Source organism: Chrysochloris asiatica, unplaced genomic scaffold (genome assembly GCF_000296735.1).
Source record: "Chrysochloris asiatica unplaced genomic scaffold, ChrAsi1.0 scaffold00098, whole genome shotgun sequence".
Classification (NCBI taxonomy): Eukaryota; Metazoa; Chordata; class Mammalia; order Afrosoricida; family Chrysochloridae; genus Chrysochloris; species Chrysochloris asiatica.
In genome coordinates, this window is record NW_006408616.1 from 8,918,559 (window position 1) to 8,946,231 (window position 27,673).

At 38.8% G+C, this 27,673-nt stretch overlaps 1 protein-coding gene across 3 annotated transcripts in view; it reads left to right on the forward strand.

Moving 5' to 3' along the window:
- Positions 1 to 27,673, forward strand: part of PPFIBP1 (PTPRF interacting protein, binding protein 1 (liprin beta 1)) — an 88,432-nt gene that overhangs the window by 19,371 nt on the left and 41,388 nt on the right. The window contains exons 3-10 of one of the 3 annotated variants that reach the window (XM_006866965.1): positions 8,407 to 8,493; positions 9,482 to 9,595; positions 11,172 to 11,303; positions 18,645 to 18,737; positions 20,785 to 20,899; positions 22,973 to 23,005; positions 24,359 to 24,420; positions 27,448 to 27,535. In XM_006866965.1, coding sequence (XP_006867027.1) covers positions 8,407 to 8,493; positions 9,482 to 9,595; positions 11,172 to 11,303; positions 18,645 to 18,737; positions 20,785 to 20,899; positions 22,973 to 23,005; positions 24,359 to 24,420; positions 27,448 to 27,535 — 724 coding nt within the window. Of the gene's footprint in view, positions 1 to 8,406; positions 8,494 to 9,481; positions 9,596 to 11,171; positions 11,304 to 18,644; positions 18,738 to 19,041; positions 19,135 to 20,784; positions 20,900 to 22,972; positions 23,006 to 24,358; positions 24,421 to 27,447; positions 27,536 to 27,673 lie in introns of all 3 variants that reach the window. The other 2 variants (XM_006866964.1, XM_006866966.1) reach the window with 2 other exon arrangements.

Sequence of the window (27,673 nt, forward strand, 5' to 3'; positions counted from 1 at the left end):
TCTCCCATGTAAACTATCACATAATTCACAATAAAACATTTATTTTAAAAAAGAAAGAATTCCATTGCTTTCTAATTCAAGACACTCAGCTGCTCCTGGAGCCTCAATATTGGGAGAGACCAAGTGGGGGAAGGATCAGAGCAGCCATGAACATCTGACAGAACCACGGAGATGCAGGTGTAGACTGCATCTTTTTTTTTTTGGTATCTGTTCATTGGTCTCTCGTTGTCTGTGCACTTCCATTCTGGTGACTAGAGGTGGGGGTGATGCCTAAGCGAATGGGCACCCCACCCCCACCCCTCGAGGGTTCTACTACACAGGCATTGATAATCGCCTCAAAATTTAAAGTGGCAGTTTCCACTTAAAACCAAGCGGCCACCACTCACTCGTCTGTCAGTTTGTCTACTCTGGTGGCTTGTGAATTGCTGTGATTCTGAAAGCTATGCCACTGGTATTTTAAATACCAGCAGGGTCACCCACAGTGGACAGGTTTCTGATGAGCTTCCAGACGAAGACCAACTAGGAAGAAAGAGTGATGAACTACTTCCAAATATTTAGTCACTGAAAAACCTTATGAATAGCAGAGAAATCTGCGATACGCAGATGATACAACCTTGCTTGCTGAAAGTGAAGAGGACTTAAAACATTTACTAATGAAGATCAAAGAGCACAGCCTTCGGTATGGATTACATCTCAATATAAAGAAAACAAAAATCCTCACCACTGGACCAATAAAACTTCTTATCAACAGAGAAAATATTGAAGTTGTGAAGGACTTCATTCTTCTTGGATCAACTACCAACACTCACAGAAGCAGCAGTCAAGAAATCAAACGACGTATTGCATTAGGCAAATCTGTTGCACAAGACCTTTTTAAATTGTTGAAGAGCAAAGATGTCAGCTTGAAAACTAAGGTGTGCCTGACCCAAGCCATGGTATTTTCAATAACCTCATATGCATGTGAAACCTGGGCAGTAATTAAGGAAGAACGTAAAAGAATCGATGCATTTGAGTTATAGTGTTGGAGGAGAATACTGAAAGTACCATGGGCAGCCAAAAGAATCAACAGATCCAGGTTGGAAGAAGTGCAGCCAGAGTGCTCCTTGGTGGCCAAGATGACCAAACTTCGTCTGTCATACTTTGGACATATTGTCAGGAGGGAGCAATCACTGGAGAAGGATATCATGTTTGGTAAGATAGAGGGTCAGAGAAAAAGAGGAAGACCCCCCATCGAGATGGATTGACCAAGTAGCAGAATTGTTGAACTCAAGCATGGCAACAATAGTGAGGTTGGCCCAGGATCGGGCAATGTTTCATTCTGCTATGCATAAGGTTGCTATGAGTCGGTACTGACTCGATGGCACCTAACAACAACAACATGTGAGTTTACATGGGAGAACATCATCTTCACGTTCATTCTATTGTATTTTGTTTCATTGCAATGATTACAATCCTTTCCATGCATCATCAAATAACCAAAGGATACACCCCACAGGCCACCCCCCTGGCTGTCAGCACACAGCCCCTCTCTCTTCCTGAATCACGTGTCCCCAGCCACTCCATCTGTCCATGTCATCATTTCTGTCTCCATCCCTAGTGTCACTGTCTCTCTGGGTAGGGTCATGCTCTCCTTTCTTCTCACTTGATGGTCCCAGGGACCTCCGCTCCTTGGCTGCAAAATCAATCACTCCCTTCCTTTTGTCAAAAAACATCTACCTCTACATTTCCGACCCTCACAGTCAGTCCTGATAGCAATTCTTCACTATTGTACCACAAGAGTTGTATCCCCATTTCCTTTCGCCAGCCCGGTCTCAACAAATTGGAAATCATTCAGTGGAGGTTCTACCTATCCCTGCCCCATCTGGAACTAGGCTCCCTCTTGAAAGTTTGTAAGCCAGTCACTTCTTGCGTTTATAGGCCTCCCTTTCCCATTTTGGGCAACCAATGTCTAAGTAGTCCATCCCTGTCAATCCTGTGTACCGAGGGAGTGGGAATGGTCCTTACTGTAAAGATTTGTTCCCTTTTTTGAGCTACTACATCCATACATATAGGATTGTAGTGGGTTACTTGTTTTTCCCCCCTCCCTCTTCTTTCTTCTAGTCGTGTTCTAATCATCCAGCCATTAAAGCCAGGTCAGATGGGTACTGTCTGCAAGTATGGGTGTTCTTGTGCATCTCCCCTCACTTCATATCAGCTGGACGCTTTATTCTCCACTCTAGTCCTCTGTGGCCGTGTCACTGCCTCTAGGCCCAGGAGTACCCGGGTCTTGCTGTGTCTCCTCCATGGTTCACAGGAGTCTGTTGAATGTGGTCAGACTTAGATTCCAACTTGTTTGCTGTTTTTACCCCTGTTTCCCCTTATCGGTGACCAACTTGGTCACCAGCCAGACCACATGCCTGCTCGTGTATTCCCCTTGAGTCTTAGTCTTGGAAAGGAGTTTGCTCTGAGGGGACCTGACCACTTGCCTTGATGGCTCCCGGGTGAACAGCTTACTTTTTCTTGTACAAATCAATCATACTGCCATTATTGTTTCTGATTTTTCCTGCTGGTCTTTCTTCACTAAGCATCTTCTGTTGTTCTAGCTGCCGCAGGCTGGTCTACTCGTCGTTTCCGGTGGAAATTTCCCACCTCAGATGATTCTGGATGGGATTCTGGTTTCCACCTTTGTTTGATTTCTTGACAACTGCTTCATGAGTGTTAACAGTGGATCCAAGCAAGATGAAATCTTTAACAATTTCAGTCTTTTCTCCATTTATCATGATGTTATTTATTGGTTCAGTTGCATGCCCCTGCTGGTATTTAAAATACACGTGGCATAGTTTCCGGCATCACAGCCACAGACAAGCCACCGTAATACAATAAACTAACAGGTGAATGGTGGATGTTTTAATGTAGTAATACTGAAATACTCTTAATCATGATATGTTCTTATAAATACCAGTACAGTGTTAAGAAACATTAAGTGTGCTTATAACGAGTCTGCTTCCAGTATTTGCTTTTATTTTTGGATAATCCTGAAGAATTGGTTTCAGATCATCTCATTCCTTGTCGTCTACAGTAGCTTGAGGAGAAATACAACTTACTCTGGTGTCATTTTTTCCAATGCAAGAAGAAATGCAAGTTTTGTTTCTTGTCATCACTGGATAGCATACTTTTCTGTGAAAATGAAATGTATCTGTTTACAAAGCCTTGCTTGTGTGGGGTTTTAGAAACAAATGTCTGTTAATGTTCATAATGAAAATAAGGACTTTACATCTGCTGGCCCAGTCTCAGAACTTTCTTAATTTAAGAATATGTATAATATACATCCTGGTTCTTTTCCAAAAAAAAGGTCCTAAAGAAGTTACTTAAATTTCATTTTCTTGGTAGTCCACAGAGAAGATATTTCTCTAGTATTTCATCAAACTTTTCACAGTAATTATAATGTGATTCTGGGCATTTCATTTAACAACGAGTGAACAGAAGGATACTGTGACAATTGTGCAGACATATTATCAAGCAGTTGATGTTGAAAATTTCATGCACTCTTACTAAACATTGCACATTTACTGAATTAGCTTCTGCTGCTTTTGTGGATTCTTGGAAAATGGATCTAAATGAATCAAAGAAATATCCTGAAAACTTTCTTTTTCATTAAGCCCTTACCGCCAACACATAACTTTTGTTATTCCTAGTATTGATACTGGAAACTGCCTTAGTTAGAAAGATTAAACAGTAAGATCAGTTCATTCTAAAAAAATAAATAAATAATGGATGTCACATCAGATGTGCCCTGGGGATTAAGAATGTGCATTTTGTGTTTTCTCGGGTTCTAAATCTGAAGGCGTTATTTACTTTCTCACTTGAACTCTGGCTGGCCCCATTTGACCATGAAAACTCCCACTGACTTTTATTTTTGTTGTATTGAAATGAGGAGTAAGGAAATTCCATTAGGATTACATATGATGGTTGTGAGCTACTTAAATCATATAACAAGAGACACGTACTACTGTATTTCAAAATGATGTCTCTGTGTTTTCTGCTCTCTTTGATCTTTTTCTTGTATTTCTTTAATGACTTGCACCTCTAGGACAGCTGAGGAAAAAACCATCTATGCTTCCTTTCCCAGTGTTTATTTTCTTTGGCAGGCATTTACCCCATACATACATACCCAACCAGTTGTAATCAAATTGTCTCTGATTCATAGCAATCCCAGTGTCTCAGAGTAAGACCAGGCTCCATGGGGTTTTCAGTGGCAGAGGGGTTTTTTTGTTGTTGTTTTTTTACTTTATTGCAAAGTGGGTGAAGATTTACAGAGCAAATCAGTTCTCCATTAAACATTTGATACATATTTTGTTTCATATCATTGATTGTTGTATTGTTATTATTGTTAAGTGCCACTGAGACGATTCTGACCCATAGCAACCCTGTATAGGGTTTCTAAGGAGCAGCTGGTGAGCTTGAACCACCGATCTTGCAGTTCAAGCGACTTTGCTATCTGACGCATTAGCCTACAGTGCCACACCAGGACTCCATATCATTGATTGCAATCCCTGTAAAGTAACATCACTTTTCCCTCATTCTCCTTAGTTTCACATATCCATTCTTTTTTCCTAATCCTTCCTGCTTTCTGAAGTTTATCCTTGGGTAAAGGCTGTCTTTGGGTCTCAAATGATGGATTATTCTAAAGAATGAGTACCTCATCAGTATTAATATTGTCCACCTTATGTTGTTGTTCGGTGCCATCAAATTGGTTCTAACTCCTAGTAACCCTATGACAGCAGAATGCAAGATTGCCCAGGCCTGCACCGTTCTTACAATTGTTCTTACATATGAGCCCATTGCTGCTGCTACTATATCAATCCATTTTAATGGGGATCTTCTTCTTTTTCGCCGATGCTCCAGTATACTTAGCATGATGTCCTTCTCCAGGGACTGTGCTTCCTTATAACATTTCCAAAGTATGAGAGATAAAGTCTCACCATCCTGGCTTCCAAGAAGCATTCTAACTGCACTTTTTCCAAGACTGATTTATGTGTTCGTCTAGTAATTGGTGGTACTTCAGAAATTCTTCTTTAACACCATAATTCAAACACATAAATTCTTCAAAAGGAGTGGTGTCACATTCATAGTCAAAAAGAACATTTGAAGTTGTATTTTTAAGTGCAATGCTGTCTGTGATAGAATAATATCCATATGACTACAAGAAAGACTAGTTAATACCACTAATACTCAAAGTTATAATAAGAGACATGTATTATACTACTGTATTTCAAAAATGATATTTTTGTTTTTCTGCTCTCTTTGAGCTTTTTCTTGTCTTGGGACTTGCACGTATAGGACAGCTGAGGGAACAAAAAACAACCACTAAAGCCGGTGATGATAAAATTGATGAATTCTGACAACTTCTTCAGTCTGAAATTTAGCAAACATGCAGTCAAGATACATTGATAATTACTGGTGATTGAAATGTGAACGTTGTAAATAAAGAAGAAAGATCTGTAGTTGGAAAACGTGGCCTTTGGTGATAGAAATGATGTTGGGGATTGCGTAATAGAATTTTGCAAGACCGGCTTATTCGTTGCAAATACTTGTTTAAATAACATAAAAGACAACTGTACACATGAACTTCACCAGATGGAACACACAGGAATCAAATTGGCGGCATCTGTGTGATGATACTGTGGAAAAGCTCAATATCATCAACCAGAAAAGGACAGGTGCAGATTGTAGAAAACACCATCAGTTGGTCACATGCAAATTCAGGCTGAGGCTGAGAAAATTAAAGCAAGTCTTTAGTTGTTGTTAAATAATGTGAGGTCTGTTGTGACTCATTATGACCCTGTATTCGGTTTCCAAGGAGGGGCTGGTGAGTTTGAACGGACGAACTTGTGGTACAAACCAACCTTGAGTTCCAGTGCAATATCCTGTAGCACCACACCAGGACTCTTTAATAAGTCTTTGTTGTTGTTGTTAAGTGCCGTCGAGTCGATTCCGACCCATAGCGACCCTGTACAGGGTTTCCGAGGGTGTAAATCTTTACGGGAGTAGAAAGCCTCATCTTTCTCCCGCGGAGCGGCTGGTAGCTTCGAACCGCCGACCTTAAGGTTCGCAGCCCGATTCGTAACCACTACGCTACCAGAGCTCCTTAAATGAAGGGGGGAGGAGGATATAATTTCATTTATGTAAAACTCTAGAAAAATGCAAACTAATCTATACTGAAAGAAAGCAAATCAGTGGTTTCTTAAGGATAGGGAGCAATGAGAAACTGGAGAATGAGAAAACTTTGGAGACTACTACACTCATTCACCATCTTGATTTTGATGATGCTTTCATAAATGTGTGTGTGTGTGTGTGTGTGCATGTGCGTATATATATATCAAAGGAGTCCTGGTGTGGCACTGTGGGTTAATGTGTTAGACTACAAAGCCGTTTGAACTGCAAGGTTGGAGGAGGTTCAAGCTCACCAGCTGCTCTTTGGTCACTATGGGTCTAGAGACCTTAAATATTTGCTGTTGTTAAATGCTGTTGAGTCGGTTCCGACTCATGGCGACCCTGTGTAGGGTTTCTGAGGAGTTGCTGGTGAACTTGAACCACCCACCTTGCAGTTCAAACCAACCTTGCAGTCCAGCACATTATCCCACATACCGCCTGAATTTAGAGACCATCATGAGAACAGATTTGATGCATTAGACACAAATGACCAAAGACCAGAAGAGTTATGGGAAACAAGCTCACCTTATAGACCTGTTATTTGGCTGAAAATTGAGCCATGGAGATGAATTCAGTTCCAAACCTGAAGGTTGACTAATGACAATTGTCTCAGGGATTCAACTAATAAACCTCGTCCTTCTTTTTTTTTTTTTTTTAAGTAAGTTTTGTTCTACATTTCTACCACTTTATGTAGGACCTTCTAATGTGATCCCTGTAAGAGTGGTTAGATTTGTAATCAGACACCATCTAGTTCTTCTGGTCTTTGAGTGTTAAAGACAGACGTTTGCGTAGTCCATTGACTGGTTTTATGGAAGTAGATCATGAAGGCTTTTTTCTGAGACTCCTCTTGGTGGTTAGCAACCAGCACCTTTACCATTAGCAAAGTCTATGGCCTCTATATCATGCATAAATCTACCATATCTGACAAAGGAGAGTTGAGAGAGAGGAAAGAAAGAATGATCGTCACTGTATGCAGAGTATGGTCAGATGTTGTCAAGGCTCTAAGGTAATGCCAGCTTCAAGGCTGCCCAAGAGCTTAACATAACACTGTATGAACAAGCAAGCTCACAAGACGTTAGTGGACACAACACAGAAAGTGATAAAATGCTGAGAAACATAGCCAATGCTACCAGGGGAAGTCATTGTGGACTGGGGTGTTTAAGCTTTGGGGGAAAAGAGAAAGGCTTCAAGGGCTGAAGACTTCAGCTTCAAAGAAGTAGGGAAACCATGTACTATGATTTGGAGACTTCAGTCATAAAAAGCCTGTGGATTGAACTGCCCTTGCTGTCTTCCATTAAAAGGTAGTCACTGCTGTCACAACTGTGAAGGTGGAGGTTTTGTAGCAAAAAATGGGGCGTGGTTGGTCTTGCAGTCCAGAGACAGAGGACCCTGGGACCATCAAGGAAGATGCAAGCAGAGTGTAGGACCCTGCCCAGAGAGGTCATGACACCAGAGATGGAGGTGGGGATAAGGATATGGAGAGAGGGAAGCAGCTGAGGACTCTGGATTCATGGAAAGAGAGGGATTGGATGCTGGTGGCTAGGAGGCAGGCTTGCAGAATGTGCCCTTTTGGTTGTTTAAATGATTGTATGTTCCTGCGTGTTTTTGTGTACATTCCTTCCCCCACCCCAAAAACAACAATAACAACAGAGGGAGTGGAAGCGAGTGCTGTTGAATGATAGTGACGGAGGAGATTGTAGTCATTGCAATGAAGAAATGGTGTAAGGCCATGTTCTCCCATGTAGACTATCACTCAGTTCACAATTAAAAAACAAAAGGCAGTCACTGGCAGTTCTGGATGTGGGACTTTGAGGAAGGGAGGAAGAAGAAGGGCATGGCAGGTTGTCTCCTTGTCCCTCCTCCTCACCTTGTGCTGAGTGTTTGGGAGAAATATCCATATTGCATCCTAGTCGCATATCTGCAGGTGCATCCATTGTCAGTGAAAAATACTAGAACCCCACTGTTCCTTTTAGGTCATTATTTTCTACTTCATAAAAAATTGCTTAGTTTGTTGAAAATAATTCCTAAATATTGAATCTTCCTGTCTTGTTTATTTTAAGGTAAATGAACCAAGATACATTCTTATCTTTCCTGTTACTGGCAATGACTACTGTGTTCAGTTCAGGCTCCTTGGGAACGGGTGGTGTTATCATGTACTCCTAGTGCATCAGTTGTTGAAAAGCGTAGCCTCACGCACGTTGTTTTCTTTCTCAGACAAATGGACACCTGCCTGGGAATGGAGATGTGTATCAGGAAAGGCTAGCACGTTTGGAAAATGATAAAGAATCCCTCGTTCTTCAGGCAAGTGACTTGTAAATATTGATCTTTCTTAATGATATTCCTACAAGGGCTTTAAGTGGGGGTGGCAAATTCTGAGGCTCATAGACACCTGACTGCTAACAGAAGTTAAGTGCAGTAGACCACCTGTATACCACTGGGCATGGTGGGGATGGTGGCCGGATGAGCATACGCACACCCATTTTAGAAGAAGCGGTCCCCAGTGAGCCTCAGGTCTTCAAGGGCTATTGTGAATACAGGAATAATGTCATCTGAGCTGGTTTTTAAATATTAGACAATCAGGTTTTTATAAAAATTCATACATATTTTGTAAGTTTTCCATTTTTCCAAATGATACTATGGGCCAAACAAAATACTACTGTGAAAGAAATCCTGTTTACAGGCTAAATGGGGAGGGACTGTTTTAAATTTTTCACGGATATTTTTACTTTGATATTTTTATATACGTGAACTAATTTATAGCTAGTGGTGATTTTTTTTTGATTGGGGAGGGTGAGGTGGAACTCAGAATTTCCAGTAAATACCAAGAATGAAGAACTAAACCAATGGCTACTCATTGACTTCTAACTAGGGTGGGATGATTTGCACCTTGGCCCTGAACAGATTCTTGCCAGCAGTGTAATCTTAAAAGATCTTGTGGGATCTGAGTTATCTGGGTTTCTTTCTTATTTCTTGAAGCATCACATTTGAACAGCCTTTGATAATTTCTTTTTCAGGCATTAGCTTCATTTCGTCTCTTAACTCTCAGGACGGCCCACTGTCCACAAAAGAGATCTTTTGTGTACACAACAAAAGGAGTCCTGTAGATGGAAAAGCAGTATATAAATGAGAGTGTGAAGGAGTGCTGCCTTGTTATGAATTGTCAGATTTTATTGTTTCCTTATGACCAAATGAATGACTAGAGGACTCCAGTTTTTGTTCTATTTAAAGCGCTAAAGTATACAATGGGAAATTCTTTCTAACTGAATGCTTCATTCTGCTCTAAATGCAGGTAAGTGTGTTAACAGACCAGGTAGAGGCTCAAGGAGAGAAGATTCGAGATCTGGAGTTTTGTCTTGAAGAGCACAGAGAGAAGTTGAATGCTACAGAGGAAATGCTGCAGCAGGTATGGATGGCAGCAGGCGCCAGGGTGGGACTCCCCTGCTGAGCTGTTTAAGATGCTTCATGTATGTACGTGTTGTGCTGATGGGACAGTTAATTTTGTGATTCACTTACACTGGCACATTTTAAGCAAAAATCTAGAGTTGTTCTGACTCATAGTGACCCTGTATAGGGTTTCCAATAAGCACCTGGTGAGTTTGAACCACTGACCTTGTGATTAACAGTCCAGTGCTTTTCCTACAGAACTGACCAGGACTCCAAAATCTAGAATAATACGTGTCTCAAAACACGTACACATAACAACAAATGTTCATGTAATTAGAACTTGACATGAAATATTAATAGGACTGTGAGTCATCTTTATTGTTTTCTTTAAACCACAAGTGCAAGTATTTTATATGTAAGTAAAGAAACCAGTTTCATATATGAAGAGGCTTCCAAAAGTTCAAGGAAAAATGAAATATAAAGATAATGGAGTTTTTCCATGAACTCTTGGAAGCCCACTCATAGGACCTTTTTTAACTGGGGAAAATCCTTGCAATATATACATACATACACACATGCATATAGTACCCATTTATGAGAGGTTTTACTGAAGGCACCTGAGAGGTGTAAGCAGTTTTTGTCAGCTGTGCTAACCTAAAGGTTGGTGGTCTGATCCCACCTGGTAGTTCTGTGGAAGAAAGACTTCATGAACTGTTTCAGTAAAGATTGGTGGTGGTGGTGGTTCCAACTCATAGAGTGTCTGAGGCTGAAAATCTTTACGGGAGCAGAAAGCCTCATCTTTCTTCCATGAATGACTAGGAGACTTGAACTGCTAACCTTTCAGTTAGTCGTCCAATACATAATCCACTACATTACCAGAAGGAAAACCTATGGAGCAGTTCTACTCGTAACATGTGGGTTGCCATGAGTCGGGGGCTAACTTGACAGCAGCTAAAATAGTAATAATGATAGAATACAAACTAGAGTGACAGTCCCTAGGTTTGAATCCGTGCTCTGCCGTTTACTTGCTGTGTGACTTTGGCAAGTTCTTATGAACTCTGTTCCTCATCGGTTTCTTAGGAATATTTTTTCTACTTTATAAGATGGCTGTGAGGATTGAACCACTTACTATATTCCATAGCAGTGCCTGGCACATATCAAACATCATAATGTCATTATCTTCATCAATGTTATCATCAAGCTTCAGAATATACAGGGTTTATATTTGTGTTTGGACTCCTGGTGTGGCATTGTAGAATAAGCACTGGACTGCAAACCACAAGGTCAGTGGTTCAAACCCCACCAGCCTCTCCTCAGAAACCCTGTACAGAGTTGCTATGAGTCAAAATTGACTCAATGGCACTTAACAGCACCATGTGTTTGTATCTATATATGGCTTCTCTAATAAACAGACATGTGTTTAGTACTGTCCAAAAGAGGGTAACTAAAGTTAATAGTTTTTGCTAAAGTGTGTGTATTTAATAATTATACTCAATCCACTACTTGATAGGTGCTCCTTTGCAGTCAAATCAGATGAGTCCACATGAAACTGGTTGTAATGAAACTTTTGTTCGTGTTCCTTAAATTCTCAATAGGAGCTTCTGAGCAGGACATCTTTAGAAACTCAGAAATTGGACTTGATGGCGGAAATATCTAACCTGAAGTTAAAGCTGACTGCTGTAGAGAAGGACAGGTTGGACTATGAAGATAGGTTCAGAGACACCGAGGTAAGTGGCTCTCTGTCTCTCTGTGTCTGTCTGTCTCTTTCTCTCACATACACTTATAAACAAACATACATGTTCCTAGAACAAAGCTGAAATTCTTTATAAAGGTGTAAAGTGACAGCAGTTAATTAATTATTGTTGTTAAGTGCCATCGAGTCAGTTCTGACTCATAGTGACCATGTATAAGGTTTCTGAGGAGCGGCTGGTGAATTTGAACTGTTGACTTTACAGTTCAAACCGACCTTGCAGTCTAGTGTTTATCCTTCAATGCCATACCAGGACTCCAACATACACGAGGGGGCTACAAAATGGTCTTAGAAAAATTCCATTATCTTTTCATTTCATTTTTCCATGAATTGTTTGAAGTCCCTTCATATACTTCTTTTAAAAAATAAACTTGAATTATGTTGATGTTTTATCATAGAATGTTAATGGCAGTTTTTATTTTAAGACTGGAAAAATGGCTTGCCAGTAGACATGTTCAACATAGGGTGTCACAAACCCTCAATTTGTGAAAAATCTCAGTATCTGCAAAGTACAATAATGCAGAGTGCAATAAAACGAGGTATGCTTGTACTTTTTTTGCTTCTGTCGTCATTTAAAATGAAATCCTGGAGGATAAACACTGGATAGCTAAGAGCAAGAGCAGTGGTTCAAATTCACCAGTTCTCCCTGGAGCCCCCCTAGGCAGGGTAGCTGTTCCAACTCACATGGACATTTAATAACAACAATAACAACAATCTTCACCCAAAGACATTTATTGTATGCCAGTTATATGTTATTATGAGACCAGGTACCTAACACATGCTTGTATTATCCAGTGTATACTAGTTCTTTATAGATTTGAAGATAATGAAGTTTTGTTGTTAGGTGCCATCAAGTTAGGTGAATAGCAATCTTATGCACAGCAGAACAAAACACTGCCTGATCTACTGTTGCCACATTTGAGTCCATCGATGCTGCCACTTTGCCAATCCATCTCATTGGGGTCTCCCTCTTTTTCTCTGACTCTCCACCTTACCAAACATGATATCCTTCTCCAGTGACTGGTCCCTCCTGATAATATGTCTGAAGTATACCCTACTGCTATTTAACATTTAATTTTTTGTCAAAAATCTGACTATCATAGAAAGTCTTATGTCTTGCTTCTTCATTAGCAAAAAGAAATCTCTAACTTGGTTCATGCTTTCAATGTAAAGCTGTTTGTCATTCATCTGTTTGAATCATGCTTTTCATTGGATTGGGACTGGGGCTTTTAAAACAGTGCTTAAAAAGACATCCGATTTCTTTAAAATTCTTGCCTTTGTGCTTTCTTTCATGATCTGTTTTCCTCTTTGCCTTTCTGTCATTCCCTGACCACACAATTGCCTTAAAGGTAATGGTAGAACTTAGTCATCAGATGGAAAACATAGCGGTGGAGCTAGTTATACTTGTATAAAATTTTATAGTGGATGGGGATCAAGAGGTGCCCTTCTGTGTTACATATGCAAAGATTAGTATACACGACTGCTGTTAGTTTAATTTAGGGACATGCTAACCAACTATTAAGACTAAATTGCACTCACTTTATGCTTTTTGTAAGACCTCAGAGCAATATGTATGCCTGTTGGACTTACCTGAATTTCATATACTGAAACCCAAGTCCATTTCCTTTGAGTCAATTCCGACTCCTAGCAACCCTGCATGAGAGACAGTAGAGCTTCTCTATAGGGTTTCCAAGGTTCTCCTTATATGGCGCTGTAGGATCAGCACTAGTTCAAACCTACCAGCTGCTCCTTGGAAACCCTATACAGAGTCTCTTTGAGTCGTAACCGACTCAATGGCCCTTAATAACAATCTTTGTGAAGAAGTTCTGGTATAGCCCTGCAGTATAAGCACTGGACTACCTAACTGCAAGGTTAGCAATTTAAACCTACTAGCCACTCCTTGGAAACTGCTACTTCAAGGCACTTAACAACAATCTTTGTGAAGGCAGACTGCCACATTTTTCTCCCATGGAGTGACTGGTAGGTTCTAACTAGTGACTTTTAATTAGTAGTCAAGTGCTTAACCAGTGAGCCACTGGTGTTGTTTAGTGTCGTTGAGTAAGTTCCGATTCATAGCAACCCTGTATAGGGTCTCCAAGAAACAACTGGTAGGTTTGAACCGCTGACCTGGTTAGCAGCCAGTGTTTATCCTCTAGCACCACAATAGCACTCTGTTGTTGTTGTTGTTAGTGCCGTTGAGTCGATTCTGAACCACAGTGACTCTAGGACTCCTTAAATTTTGTAAACAATGTTTTTATGTTTTTTTTAACCTGTGCTTCCTTATGTCACTAATTGTTTTTGTTAAGTGCTATTGAGTTGGTTCTGACCCATAGTAACCCTGTCCAGTGTTTCCGAGGAGCAGTTGGTGAGCTTCAACCACCAACCTTGTAGTTCAAATGGCTTTTCAGCCTGGAGCATTAACTCACATAATGCCACACCAGGCCTCCTACGTCACTTGTTAGGTGCCATGAAGTCGGTACCAACTCATAGCGACCCTATGCACAACAGAATGAGTCACTGCCAGATACTGGGCCAACCTCATAATTATTGCCACGCTTGAGCCTATTGATGCTGTCATTTTGCCAGTCCATCTTGCTTTGGGTCTTCCTCTTTTTCTCTGACACTGCACCTTACCAAATGTGATCTCCTTCTCTAGTGACTGGTCCCTCCTGACAATATGTCCAAAGTATGAGATATGAAGTTTGGCTATCCTGGCCTCCAAGGAGGCCACACTTCTTCCAACACAGATCTGTTCTTTTAACAGCTCATGGCACTTCAGTATTCTCTTCCAACACTATAACTCAAAAGCATCAATGCTTCCACGGTCTTCTTATTCATTGTCCAGCTTTCACATGCATATGAGGTTATTGATAATACCATGGCTTGGGTCATGAGTACCTCAAGCTGATGTCTTTGCTTTTCAACACCTTTATAAAGGTCTTGTGCAGCAGATTTGCCTAATGCAATACGTCGTTTGATTTCTTGACTGCTGCTTCCATGAGTGTTGATAGTTGATCCAAGAAGAATGAAGTCCTTGACAACATTAATCTTTTCTCCGTTGATAAGAATGTTGTTTATTGGTTCAGTGGTGAGGATTTTTGTTTTCTTTATATTGAGATGCAATCCATACCGAAGGCTGTGGTCTTTGATCTTCATCAGTAAGTATTTTAAGCCCTCTTCACTTTCAGCAAGCAAGATTTTATCATCTGCATATCGCAGGTTATTAATGAGTCTTCCTCCAATCCTGATGCCACGTTTTTCTTCATATAACCCAGCTTCTCGGATTATTTGCTCAGCATACAGATTGAATAAGTATGGTGAAAGAATATAGCCCTGTCGCACACCTTTTTTAATTTTCAACCATTCGGTGTTCCCATGTTCTGTTCGAACAACTGCCTCTTCATCCATGTACAGATTCCTCATGAGCACAATTAAATGTTCAGGAATACTCATACTTCACAATGTTTTCCATTGCTTGTAATGAACCACACAATCGAAAGCATTTGCATAGTCAGTAAAGCACAGGTAAACATCTTTCTGGTATTTTCTGCTTTCAGCCAAGATCCATCGGACATCAGCAGTGATAACCTTCACTCCACGTCCTCTTCTGAATCTGGCTTGAACCTCTGAAAGTTCTCTTGATAATGTATGCTTGTAGCCATTTCTGTATTACCATTAGTAAAACTTTACTCGCGTGGGATATCAAAGATACTGTTTGATGATTTCCACATTCCGTTGGGTCACTTCTCTTTGAATGGGCACAAATACGGATGTCTTCCAATCAGTTGCCACATAGTTGACTTCCAAATTTCTTGGCATAGATGAGTGAGTGCCTCCAGTGCCGCCTCACGTTCTTGAAAGATTGCAATTTTTATTCTGTCAATTCCTGGTGCCTTGTTCATTGCCAGTTCCTTCAATGCACTTTGGACTTCCTCGCTAAGTATCATTGGCTCTTGATCATATGCTACCTCTTGAAACGCTTGAACATCAACCATTTTCTTTTGGTACAGTGACTCTGTGTATTCCTTCCATCTTCTTTTGGTGCTTTCTGCATCATTCAATAATTTTCCCAGAGAATACTTTAGCAACAAAAGTCGAGGCTTGAATTTTTTCTTCAGTTCCCCCAGCTTGAGAAATGTTGAGCGTGTTCTTGCCTTTTGGTTTTCTGATTCCAGATCTGTGCACATTTCGTTGTAATATTTGACTTCATCGTCTTGAGATGATCTTTGAAATTTTCTGTTCAGCTCTTGTACATCACTTAGCCATTTTCAATTATATGTAAAACTTTATTAAAATTTTTACTTCTAGTAAATTTCAGTCTCTGATAAGCTTTCTAATAAATATTCAACACTATTGGTAAAAGGTAATGTGCACATATTGAGACTATATGATTTTTAATAAACTGTGATGATATTTATATGTAAAAATAGGTAAAGTCTAATTAATATGCTTATGTTTCCTGTCACTGTTCCTTAAATAAAAGTAAAATGGGTATCTGGCTATTTCATGAATTTAAAATTCTTTTACTTTGTATTAGATTATCAGATTATTTGGATAATACTTTCTAAAAAAAATATTTGCATGGGGAGGAAACAGATGTATTTCCTAAAGATTGGTGGGGGGAACTCTTTAAACCCTGGAAGATTCAAGGTTGCATGTATTGGCTGATAGGAGCTGGTTAGCATAGTTCAATAGTGCCCCCTTCTGGTCTTGAACACAAATGTCAGAGATTGAATTCCTACGGTAACCCAGAGAGTTTTGAAAGGAAAAGGTAATGGCGATCTCCTTTTTAAACATGACTGAATTTTATTAAGAAAACAGTTTAAATAATTTTAAGTTTCACCTTATGGGGACTATTTCCAAATTTTCCAGCTTGAGTTTATAGGAAACTGATTTCTTTCCGGTAGAAGTTTTAGATTCCTATTTAAAGTGCTGCCACAAAAGTTAATTGGTAGTTGGTTTTGTTTGTTTTTAACAGAAAAATGTTCCCAAATTATAATTTCATCTTCAATTGTTTCTTCTCTGAAAAATGCCACTATTTCTAATGGAAATGGTAAAATGCAGCCATGCCTAATGGGCATTGAGAAAGTCAGAAGCATACGTTCAAGATAGGATTGGAAAAGGAAGATCACTTAGAACTCACAATGTGCAAGAATAATTCATGTACATGCCTGAGAGAATATTTCCTTGAACTTGAATTGGAGTCACAACGAAATGTTATTGAAGAATGTGAAATTACTCCTCTGTCTCATAATAAGGAGAGAAAATAGATTTACTGTATCAAACACTATATGTATGTAAACAAGTAATTGTTATTTAGTAATGCTAGGTAAGAATTAGTATTTTCCCCTATGAGACCAAACTTTAAAAACATGGATTTTCTGGAAAGTATATTTCATTACAGTATCTTTTTTCTTAGGCTTTGTGAGTTTAAATCATCACATTTGGAAATAATCCCTAGTTAACTGTTTTATTTCTTAAAATAATATTCTATTTGATTTTTAGACAGTACTCTTGCATAATTGTGTTCTGTAGTCTATGAATTTGTCCTGTGAAACAGAAGAGCATTAAAAACAAATTGACACTAAGGCAGCCTTCATGGCTTGTGGTGAAGGAAAACGTCTTCACAGAGCATTCGAGCTTCGTTTTTGGAGTCGCTGTGTTTGTTTCACATTATAATTTCCTTTTTCTCTGCTCTGGACTCCAGACAGAAAGCATAACTGTTTTTCAAAATAGTTTATCAAACTTGAGTGGCAAATTAATTTATTTAAGTGAGGGTAAAGAAGTTGTCCAATTATATTATAAAGACATTCTACTGCCATCAAGTTGATTCCTGTTCATAGTAACTCTGCATGGGACTTTGAAGACTGTAAATCTGTATGGAAGCAGATAAGATAGCCTCATCTTTCTCTTGTAGAGTGACTGGTGGGTTTGAACACCTACTCCTTACTATTTTATTGTTCTGTGATTTGCATTTACAATGATGAAAACAACAACAACAACAAAAAAAAACGACTACCCTACTATTTTGCTTATGAATGGCATGCATCTATCTGGCAGTAAAAATGTGGTGTGAGGTCAGAGTAATGCTGGCTGTGATGGTCAAGGTTAGGGTCAGCTTGGCTGGGCCATGATTTCAGTGGTTTCGCCGTTAGGTAATGATATAATTTGGCAGTTACCTTATAATGTAGTCATTTTCCATTTTGTTTTCTGATGTGGTCTTTATCTAGTTTCATATAATGCCAATTCTCACATAATGGCATGATCTTTGGAACCCAGCCATGTCAGTAAGTGAGGAGTGGGTATATTTGTGCATTCAGGACAGTCATCCAACCTCATAGTGAGAATCTCTGAAATAAACAACTTAAATTTTATCCCCTTCTCCCAGATGAGGAGTCCTGCTGTGGTGCTGAAGGTCAGTTTGAACCACAAGATGGGCAGTTCAAGCTCACCAGCTGCTCCTCAGAAACCCTATACAGGGTCGCTATGAGTTGGAACTGACTGTACGGCACTTCACAACAACAGCCCCTCCCAGATTGGTTTAAATAATCTGTGTTTTTTATAGATGAAGGAAGAAATTATTGAGAAATTTAAACAAATAAATGTTCAGAAATAGACATTTATTTTGTTAAAATAATTGTTCAAAAATAAAGAAGCAATAAAAATAAATTCCTTTACTGAAGAAAATTTCTGGAGTTTATTTTAAAAAGACAGAAGTCCTGTAGTCATTTTTAATCTGCAGGTATTTTAAAAATTATGGTCACTTTTTTCTTTTCATTAGTCCATCATCATAGAGCACGGGCATTGGGAGTTTAAAGCAGCATTTTTAAATGGAGAGATGCTTAGACGAACAGAGGTATAAATGTATTTCCATGTATCTGATCTGATTAATGCAACCTTAGCTCCAGAAACTCTTTGATAGGATTTCCAGTCTGCTGTGGAACTGTGGGTTAATGCGTTGGACTGCAAAGTCGGTTTGAACTGCAAGGTTGTTGGTTGAAACTCACCAGCCACTCCTCGGAAACCCTATACAGGATCACTATGGGTCAGAACTGACTCAACGACACTTAACAGCAACAACACGGGTGGTGCAAATGGTTAAACAATTGGCCACTAACCGAAACTCTGGTGGCTCAAGTCCACCCATGATTGCTTTGGAAGAAGAACTGTTGATTTACATTTGAAGACTCAGCCATTGAAAACACTATGGAACACAGTTCTGCTCTGATACACATGGGCTGGCCAGGAGCCAGAATTGACTTAATAGCAGTTGCATGCTCTCTTTTCCTAATGTATTTCCTTCTTTTCCTTTGGACAGGGTCTAATGCAGGAGATCAGTGATTTGAGGTTAAGAGTCAGTGAAATGGACAGTGAAAGAGTTCAGTATGAAAAAAAGCTCAAATCAACCAAAGTAAGTTTTCTCAAAACCAGGAACAATCATTTTAAGCAAATGTCTTCATTACTTAGCAGCCCTGTACATGAAATCTTTTTTTCTACTTATTATTTGACTTAAGAACACATTCCACACGTAAATGAAGTGTGTTTCCCCAAGCTCCATTCTGAATAAAAACCAGGACGTAACGAATCTGCTTGAGCACAACCTGTTGTTTCTCTGAATTATCTAACCCCCTTGATAAACTAAAACTGTTTTCTTGGTTACTCAGCTTACCCATTTCTACCTGTAGTGTTCTTTCTCTCCTCTGCCTCTCTACCAGTCTTTAATGGCCAAACTTTCTAGCATGAAAATCAAGGTGGGTCAGATGCAGTATGAAAAGCAGCGGATGGAACAAAAATGGGAGTCACTGAAGGTGTAGTAGACCGTGGGGATGGGCTTGTGGCCTGTTGCTCTCTGCCTCGTGTTGTTTTTTCTGTGATGGTGTTTTCAGTAGCATGGGTATTTATTTTGTATGTGTGTCATCTGTTTATTAAAAATCTGATTAAAACCAGTTCAAGGGGACAATGTGATCATCCGTACTATTGTTTTCAGAGATGCATGAAATAATTAATGAAAAAGAATGAACAAGTAAAATAAAAGCGTTAGTTTACAAATTAAATCTAACTATCTTAGACTATCAGAGACCCAAGCTTGGTAAAATAACTGTAAAATTATTTATAATTTAGGAGTTATGGTGTGGCATTGCAGGTAATGTGCTGGACTACAAGGTTGGTAGTTCAAGCTCACCAGCCGCTCCTTGGAAACCCTATAGAGGGTTGCTATGAGTTGGAACCGACTCAATGGCACTTAACAAAACAGTACCTTAGACTATCAGAGACCCAAGCTTTGTAAAATGTTAATTTTTTAAATTACATTTAAAATTATTTATAATTTTTAATGTGAAAATACATCATTTTTCACCTGTGCAAGAATTTTATTTTCTATCTGCAGTAAAGAGTGCTTTTTTTCTTCAGGATGTTCTTGGAGGCAACTGTATACAGCAGTTGACTATCATACAGTGAACAAAAGTCACTGCTTAGAGGTGGCAAAGTGAAAACATGGCTGTACTTCTTGCCAGTGCTCATGCAAGTGTCTTGTTCTTGGCACTCATTCTTATAAGAATAAATGAATAGTATAGGGACAGCTTCCTAGCTTCATTGGAGAGCCATATCACCACTAAAACCATATGATCTTTAGAGACTCTGAAAACAAAGTGTTGTTGAATATAAACCTGTATTTATTAGCTTTGTGTAGCTGCATATTTTTGTGTTAAATACAGCCTGCACAGCTGAAGTTTGCAAAAGCTAAGTAGAAATCCTTTATCAAAATGAAACTGAATAATAAAACACTAGTAAATAGATTAAAATTGGACGAGAAATCTTGGAATAGTTAATGATTTTTAAAAAGATGACATAAAACTTCAGTTTTCTAAATGTACTTTTTGCACTGGTGGGAGAAGATTCTGTTCTTTTATATTTCTAATGGGAGTGAATTCTTTACACCCATGATCTGAGTCAAGTTGTTCATGACCAGCTAACTTACCCACTAATTAAGCTTTGTGCTTGACCAGGGCACATGAGTGCCATCTTGAAAAGCTGAATGGATGTCAAACAAGTGCTAACATATATTCAATTAGCATTTTATTTTGCTTTTATGACACTAAACATCGAATTTGATTGTCTTCCTCCATTAACTCAGTCAGGTTTCCATTTGACAGAATATTCAGACCTTCAAACCTTAGAGCTGTCTAGTCCCAACTACACTTTAAAAAATGGTTTATTTTAAAATTTGGTCTCAAAGAAACTTGTAAGAAGTATATAATAATTATTATTATAAGGTAGACTTTTATTATCTTACTTGCTTATCATTGCCACTGATTTCTGAAGTGTGTGTGTCTGAATTCTTGTAGATTTCTCTTGCATTCATTCAAAACTAATTATTGATTTAAATGGAGTAGTATGCTATCTGGAAAATTCCTCATTCATTGTAAAGCACTATTTTTAAATGAATCTGTAATTTGTAGGATGAACTGACATCTTTGAAAGAACAACTGGCAGAGAAGGAGTCTGAAGTAAAAAGGCTACAAGAAAAATTGGTTTGCAAGATGAAAGGAGAAGGGATAGACATTTTTGATAGAGGTAAGAATATTCATTTAACATTTGCTATCTTCTTTTACTAGAATCCTTGGAGCTTTAGAAAGGAAGCTGATGTCGATCAATGTGCAGACTTAGAGTCAAAGACAGGGAGTTAGCAGAAACCATCTAGACCCAGGTCCCTGGACAGTCCTCTGAGACTGGGGACTGGGGATCAGTCCATGAACTTCCTCTTCAGCCAATCAAGAAGGGTTTTTTGGGTGTTTATTTTAGATGACTAAATAGTAGCACTTCATCTGTGAAGCATGCCTATCCTACAGACAATATAAAGAGTGTCAGAAATAACTGCAAAGAGTCATACTACTGTGCCCCAATATTGCTTCCCTTTGAACTGAACTAGGGACAATACAAAATGAGAAATTCAGCAACCTATCCTGACTTCATGAGACAAGATTTATAAGCATGCATAGCTCTTGTTATCTTTGGAAAATCAGTAAGTTTCTTAACCATAGATGGAGTGCACAACCCTTTAGAAAGCAAAAATGGTCTTAATTTGGTGTTCAGGAAAATGAGTGAACATTCCATAATTGAGGAGGTTTGTTTTGAATAGTATATGGATTATAATTTCTAATAAAAATCAGTCGTATTTAATATGAAATAAGTTGAATGAAATGTGCTTTATAAATGACACTTAAAATAGAATGCTCATGTTGTTGTTAAGTGCCGTCAAGTTAGTTCCGACTTATAAGCACCCTGTATCGAGTTTCCAAGGAGCAGCTGGTGGGTTTGAACTGCTGACCTTGTGGTTCAAAGTTCAATCCTAATTCCACAGCACCATAATGCACATAGTATCTGATTATACTAGGTAGAATTCAGCCTTGCTTTGTGTTTATAAATGTCTGGTGACGGGGACACTACAAAATACCAAAGAAACTTAGGACTATTCCAAAACAAAATAAATTCCAGTTCGTATAACGTTAGTAGGTTTTAATTATGTGACAATGAGTTGCATTGTCTATATAATTAAGGACTTGAATTAATTTGCCTTTAACATTTGTCTGGAGTCCTGGTGTGGGACTACAAAGTCAGTTTGAACCACAAGGTTGGGGGTTCAAGCTCACCAGCTACTCCTTAGAAACACTATACAGGGTCGCTGTGGGTCAGAACCAACTCCATGGCACTTAACAACAGCAAGAGTAAAACAGAATCATTGGGCTTGTGGGCTAGAGGATTTATTGGAGTATCGGTACCCAAAGATAGGTTTTAGGACTGGGTACCAGTCTGTGAACTGCTGGTAGCTGAAAAGAAGGGTTTGCGATCAAGGCAATCTGATATTACCCTAGCACCTCACTACATTATCAGTGGACTCAGCCCAGTGTTGTTGAACTTGAGAGTGAGGAATGTGACATGAATTCTGTACCAAGTGGTACAGATGTGCAGGAGGGATCATGAAGACTGACAGGAATTTAAAAAAACAAAACAGAACAGTAACTGGGTTTTCATCAAATATAGTATGTTGTTGTTGTTAAGTGGTGTCGAGTCGGTTCCGACCCCTAGCGACCCTGAACAGAGTTTCCGAGGCTGTAAGTCTTTACGGGAGCAGAAAGCCACATCTTTTTGCCATGGAGCAGCTGGTAGTTTCAAACTGCTGACCTTGCGGTTCGCAGCCCAATACGTAACCACTACGCTACCAGAGCTCCTAAATATAGTATAAGAAATGTAAAAAAGCTAAAACAACAATAATTGTTTTCATAAAATAGTGTGATGGAAATGTAAAAAAACAAGATTTCATCAAATCTTGTTTAGAAGCACTTATCCTGACAGACCTTATTTTAAAACCAAAAAAATCCATGTTCAGAAAGATGAAGTCACAGAGGTGGTAATAATAGTGTTTCGGTCTTCTCATCAATTATTTTGGATTCTCTTTCTATCCTCAACACAGAACATTATTTGTTGTAAAACCAATTTGGAACCTCAAAATAGCGCTTGCAGTTCAGTCCCTAGGAAATTAATGTCCCTTTGTTATTGGTAAATGAAGACTGAGTATTAGTGCTTTTAAACTATTACTTCTTGTTTTAATATATGCTAACTTCCAATTCGATGGGTTTTCCTGCACAGATGAAAATTTTAAAAAGAAGCTCAAAGAAAAAAGTAAGGTTTTTGGTGTCTTTCCATCAGCCTTTACATTCATCAAAAGTACTACTTGGACTGCTCTTTGCATGTGTTTTTAAACATTTCTTTCACCAAAGATGTAAAGTTGCTTCATCGATAAGCCCTCCATTTCTTTAGAATATGTAAAGCAGAGGGTAAGCACAATATAAGCAAGGAATAAAAAGATTGTTCAACATAATTTGTCTAGTTACTGCAGGGCACTCAGAATGGTGGAGGTGAGAAGAACGTTTTCTCTGTGGTTCAGGAGGTCCAGGGTCAGAGGAGAAAATAGCTTTTTATATTCTTAGGAACCCCCACCATTCCTAACTTTTAAATGATCACTTTGAACTTTGATTTTGCTCTTTAGTTGCTGAAGAATACATCTTCATTGAAAATGATATGAACCACATTATCTTAAGTTGTTGTTGTTGGTTAAGTGCTATTGAGTTAGTTCTGACTCATGGAGACCCTATATAGGGTTTTCGAGGAGCGGCTGGTGGGTTTGAACCGCTGGCCTTGTGGCTCTCAGTGTAGAGCTGATCCAACAGTGCCACACCAGAGGTCCATTATCTTCAGTAGTATTTCTTTTCCCTCTGAAGCAAGCAGCTTTAGCTAATTTGTTGTTCTGTTTCATTGTTTAATTCATGGTTTCATTTTGAAGGGGAATTCTTTTCTTCTTTAAAATGTTCTTTTTAATTATTTAAGGTAGCATGCTTTTTGTATTTGAATTTCAAATTTTAAGGGAATTCAGCTTTCTTTTGGCTTTTTGGCCTTAAAATATGCTTTTAAATAGGATTGGAAATGAAGTTTATAGATGAAGCAAAGTACTTATGACCCTTCTATATGGCACCTACAGCCAACTTCTTAGCATGACTGTTCATGTAAATATCACATTCCATTAGGCTTTGCCGTTTGTACATCCACCTTGGTTACAGCTAAATGTCCCCTTCTCTGCTTTTGTTGTTATGTTCACTGTTCATTACTTTCAACCACTGCTTTGTAGGTTTCTCTTTTTGAAAACTTCGTGGTTTTATTGTTACAGCACACTCAAATGTCACTTTCAGTGTTTTCATAAGGATGCTGTTGCTCGGAGAGGATAGTTTTCTCTCATATACCCTTACTGTTTACTTTTTGAAATGAAAACTGCTTAGGTGAGGTAGAAGGCACTTCTTGCTTAGATTGTACATAGAAGAGAATGTGTGTGTTAAATGTGCCTCCTTTTGTTAAAAAACAAACAAAACAACTTATTAACATCTTTACCTTGTAACACTTCAATCTGAAGAGCAAGTAATTTCCTGTCATTGTCTCACACAGGTTAACTGACTCCTGAATTTCATGTTCTGTTCTTTTCAGATATTGAAGTACAAAAAATGAAAAAAGCTGTGGAGTCTTTGATGGCAGCAAATGAAGAAAAGGTATCCAAATGCCTTCCCTCCACCCCCCCACCTCCCCACCCCTACACACACACTGTATTTTCAGCAACTGGATGGACACATAGATGAATCCTAGAGTGGATTATATGTACATATTCAGTGCTATGTAAAGAAAGCATATGGCTATAGTCCCTAGTGTGCACTGGTTCACCCAACATATATTGAGTATTCATCATGTGCAGGACATTATTCTAAGCTCTGTGGATACCAGAAGTGAATCTGGTAGACAAGGTCTTAGTCCTACTGAAATGTAGTGTAATGAATAGCATTTTATCTTTCTTTAAGTCACCAAAGGTAACAGGAATGAGGTTCTTTCAGTTCCCCTACTGCAAACAAATCTCCTTTGTGTTGTTGTTAAGTACTATTGAGTTGACTCTGACTCATAGTGATCCTATGCACAACAGAACACAACACTGCCTGGTCCTGCAGCATCCTCACAATTCTTGTTACACTTGAGCCCATTGCTGCTGCCACTGTGCCAGTCCATGTGGTTGGGGTTGAGGGGTCTTCTTCTTTTTAACTGTTTATCCTCTTTACCAAATATAATGTCTTGGTAATATGCCTGAGGTATAAGAGACAAAGTCTCCCCATTCTAGCTTCTAAGGAGCACTCTGGCTGTACTTCTAACAACATAGATTTGTTTTTCTGGAAGTACATGGTACTTTTAATCTTCTTCTTCAATACCATAACTCAAATGCAACAATTCTTCTAAGGTCTTCCTTATTCATTGCCCAACTTTCACATGCATATGAGACTATTGAAAATACCATGGCTTGAGTCAGGACCTTAGTCCTCAGACTGACACCTTTGCTCTTGAACGCTTTAAAGAGGTCTTGTACAGCAGATTTGCCTAATACAATTCATCATTTGATTTCTTGACTGCTGCTCCATGAATGTTGATAGCGGGTAGTCTTTAACAAGAAATACACATAACAGAAAATGATATGTTAGTCAGTCAATGAAAACATTAATAACCAAAAGCTCATAGAAACCCTAGAAAGTATTCACCAATTCATTATTACAATGAGTTTATTGATTATAACTAAGAATTCAAGTTGATGTACTTGAGCGACATTTTAAAGATTTCTCATAGGAAGTTAGATATTGAACCTAAATGTTAGTATTAATATGGAGTTGTACAGCCTGAATGCTCCTGAGAAGTGAGGATGAAGAGACTTTGTCTCATGTACTTTGGACATGTTATCAGGAAGGATCAGTCCCTGGAGAAGAACATCATGCTTGGTAAAGTAGAGGGTCAGTGAAAAAGAGGAAGACCTTCCATGAGATGGTGTGACACAGAGAGTAGAAAAATGGGCCCAGACATAGTGACGATTGTGAGGATGGCACAGGACCAGGTGAAGTTTCATTGTGTTGTATCAGTTGGAACTGACTTGATAGCACCTAACAACATAAGAGTTTTAGAATGGTGGGAAGTAAGAGTTGATTAATCCTTTAGCTTTTGATCCAGGACCAACCACATTTATTATTTCTCATACTTTGTGGGTTGGTGGTTCATCTGAGCTGGACTAATTTAACTGATGTCTAGTCAGCTGAGGCTGGATAGTGTGGGACTGTGTGATTCACATGTCTGCTTATTAAAGATGACTCTTCTCTGTTCTTCATGGTCTCTCGTCCTCCAGGAGGTGAGCCTAGGCTAACATAATAGTCTTAGGGTTCCCTAGAGCAGTAAGAGAGGGCAGGCTTCAGTGTGTACTTTTAAAGCCTTTGTTTGAATCGTGTATTTTGATGTCTAATAGTAATTTGATATCTAATCATATAGACGTACTCGACATGGCTATTTTTATAATCTACCACAGTTGAGAACAGGGGGAAAGAGAAGAGTGTCAAGGACAAACTTTAAAGTTCTAATAGTTGATGGCCCAGGTTGAGAAGATATTGAGGGTTATAGAAGTAGAATATCTTTGTGGCCATTGGATTATTAATAAGTCAAAATAGAAGGACAGAAGAGTAGAAATAGACGTGAAAGAAGAAGTAAAGAAAGAGTGGTGTCACACAAGTGACACATAGCGGTCAAATGAGAAGAAATAATAAAGGGTGCACATTATTTTTAGTAAATACTATTACTGTTAACCACTGCCATCAAGTAGATTCTGACTCACTGCGACCCTCTAGAACAGCGTAGAACTGTTCCTTAGTGTTACGGACGTTGTAAATCTTTACAGGAACAGACAGCCGCATCTTTCTCCAATGGAGCTGCTGGTGGGTTTGAACCGTTGAGCTTGTGGTTAGCAGTTCAACTCTTAGCCCACTATGCCACTGTTGTTGTTAAGTACCGAATTTGTTCCGACTCATAGTGACCCAGCACAAGGTTTCTGAAGCTGTAAATCTTTACGGGAGCAGAAAACCTCATCTTTCTCCCGCGGAACGGCTGGTAGTTTCAAGCTGCTGACCTTGAGATTAGCAGCCCGATTCATAACCACTGTGCTACCAGAACACTAGGCTCCTTTTTTTTTTTTTTTTTTGACGCTATGGGATAATTCACTGGTTCACTGGACACAAGATCGGTTTGAACTGCAAAGCTGGTGGTGCAAATTCACTAGCTTCTCCTTGGAAAGCCTATACAGGTGCTATGCCACTTAACAATAACACCAATAACTAATCAAGGCACTTCATTGGAGTCTTCTGAGCAAGGTTAAGTCAGACAATGGTTAATTACAGTGATCAAAGAAAGCATGCATATCTGTTTCAACTCTCTTCTAAGTGAAGTTAGAGAGAAAAGCAATGAAAGTTAGGGGGTTTTATATCTTATTACTTTGTTTAGTTTTTGTTTTTTAAAGATAGCAGCTAAAGGACAGGAGCTCTAATTTTAGAGATACTTTTTCCATATGTCTATGTATGCATGAAACTAGATATTACCATTTTTACTAAAGTTTAGAATGTATTCTTTGGAATACATAAATAATTTGTATCTACTTATTCTTTGTGTCACAATTACTTCTACCATTTTAAAACCATATTATTAAAGATGATCATTTATTGTATTAATAGGATCGGAAAATAGAAGATCTTCGACAGTGCCTGAACAGGTACAAGAAAATGCAAGACACAGCTGTACTGGCTCAAGGTAAAAAAAAAGGCAACAAGTATCTTTACAGATGCTTCTACTTAAATGTGGTTTTAAGTGGCTCTGAACTTACACATTTTGCCTCAGTTTCTGTCATGGCTGCATTTGTTGTCCTAAATCAAGTAGCTCATGCTTTCATTCATTCATTCA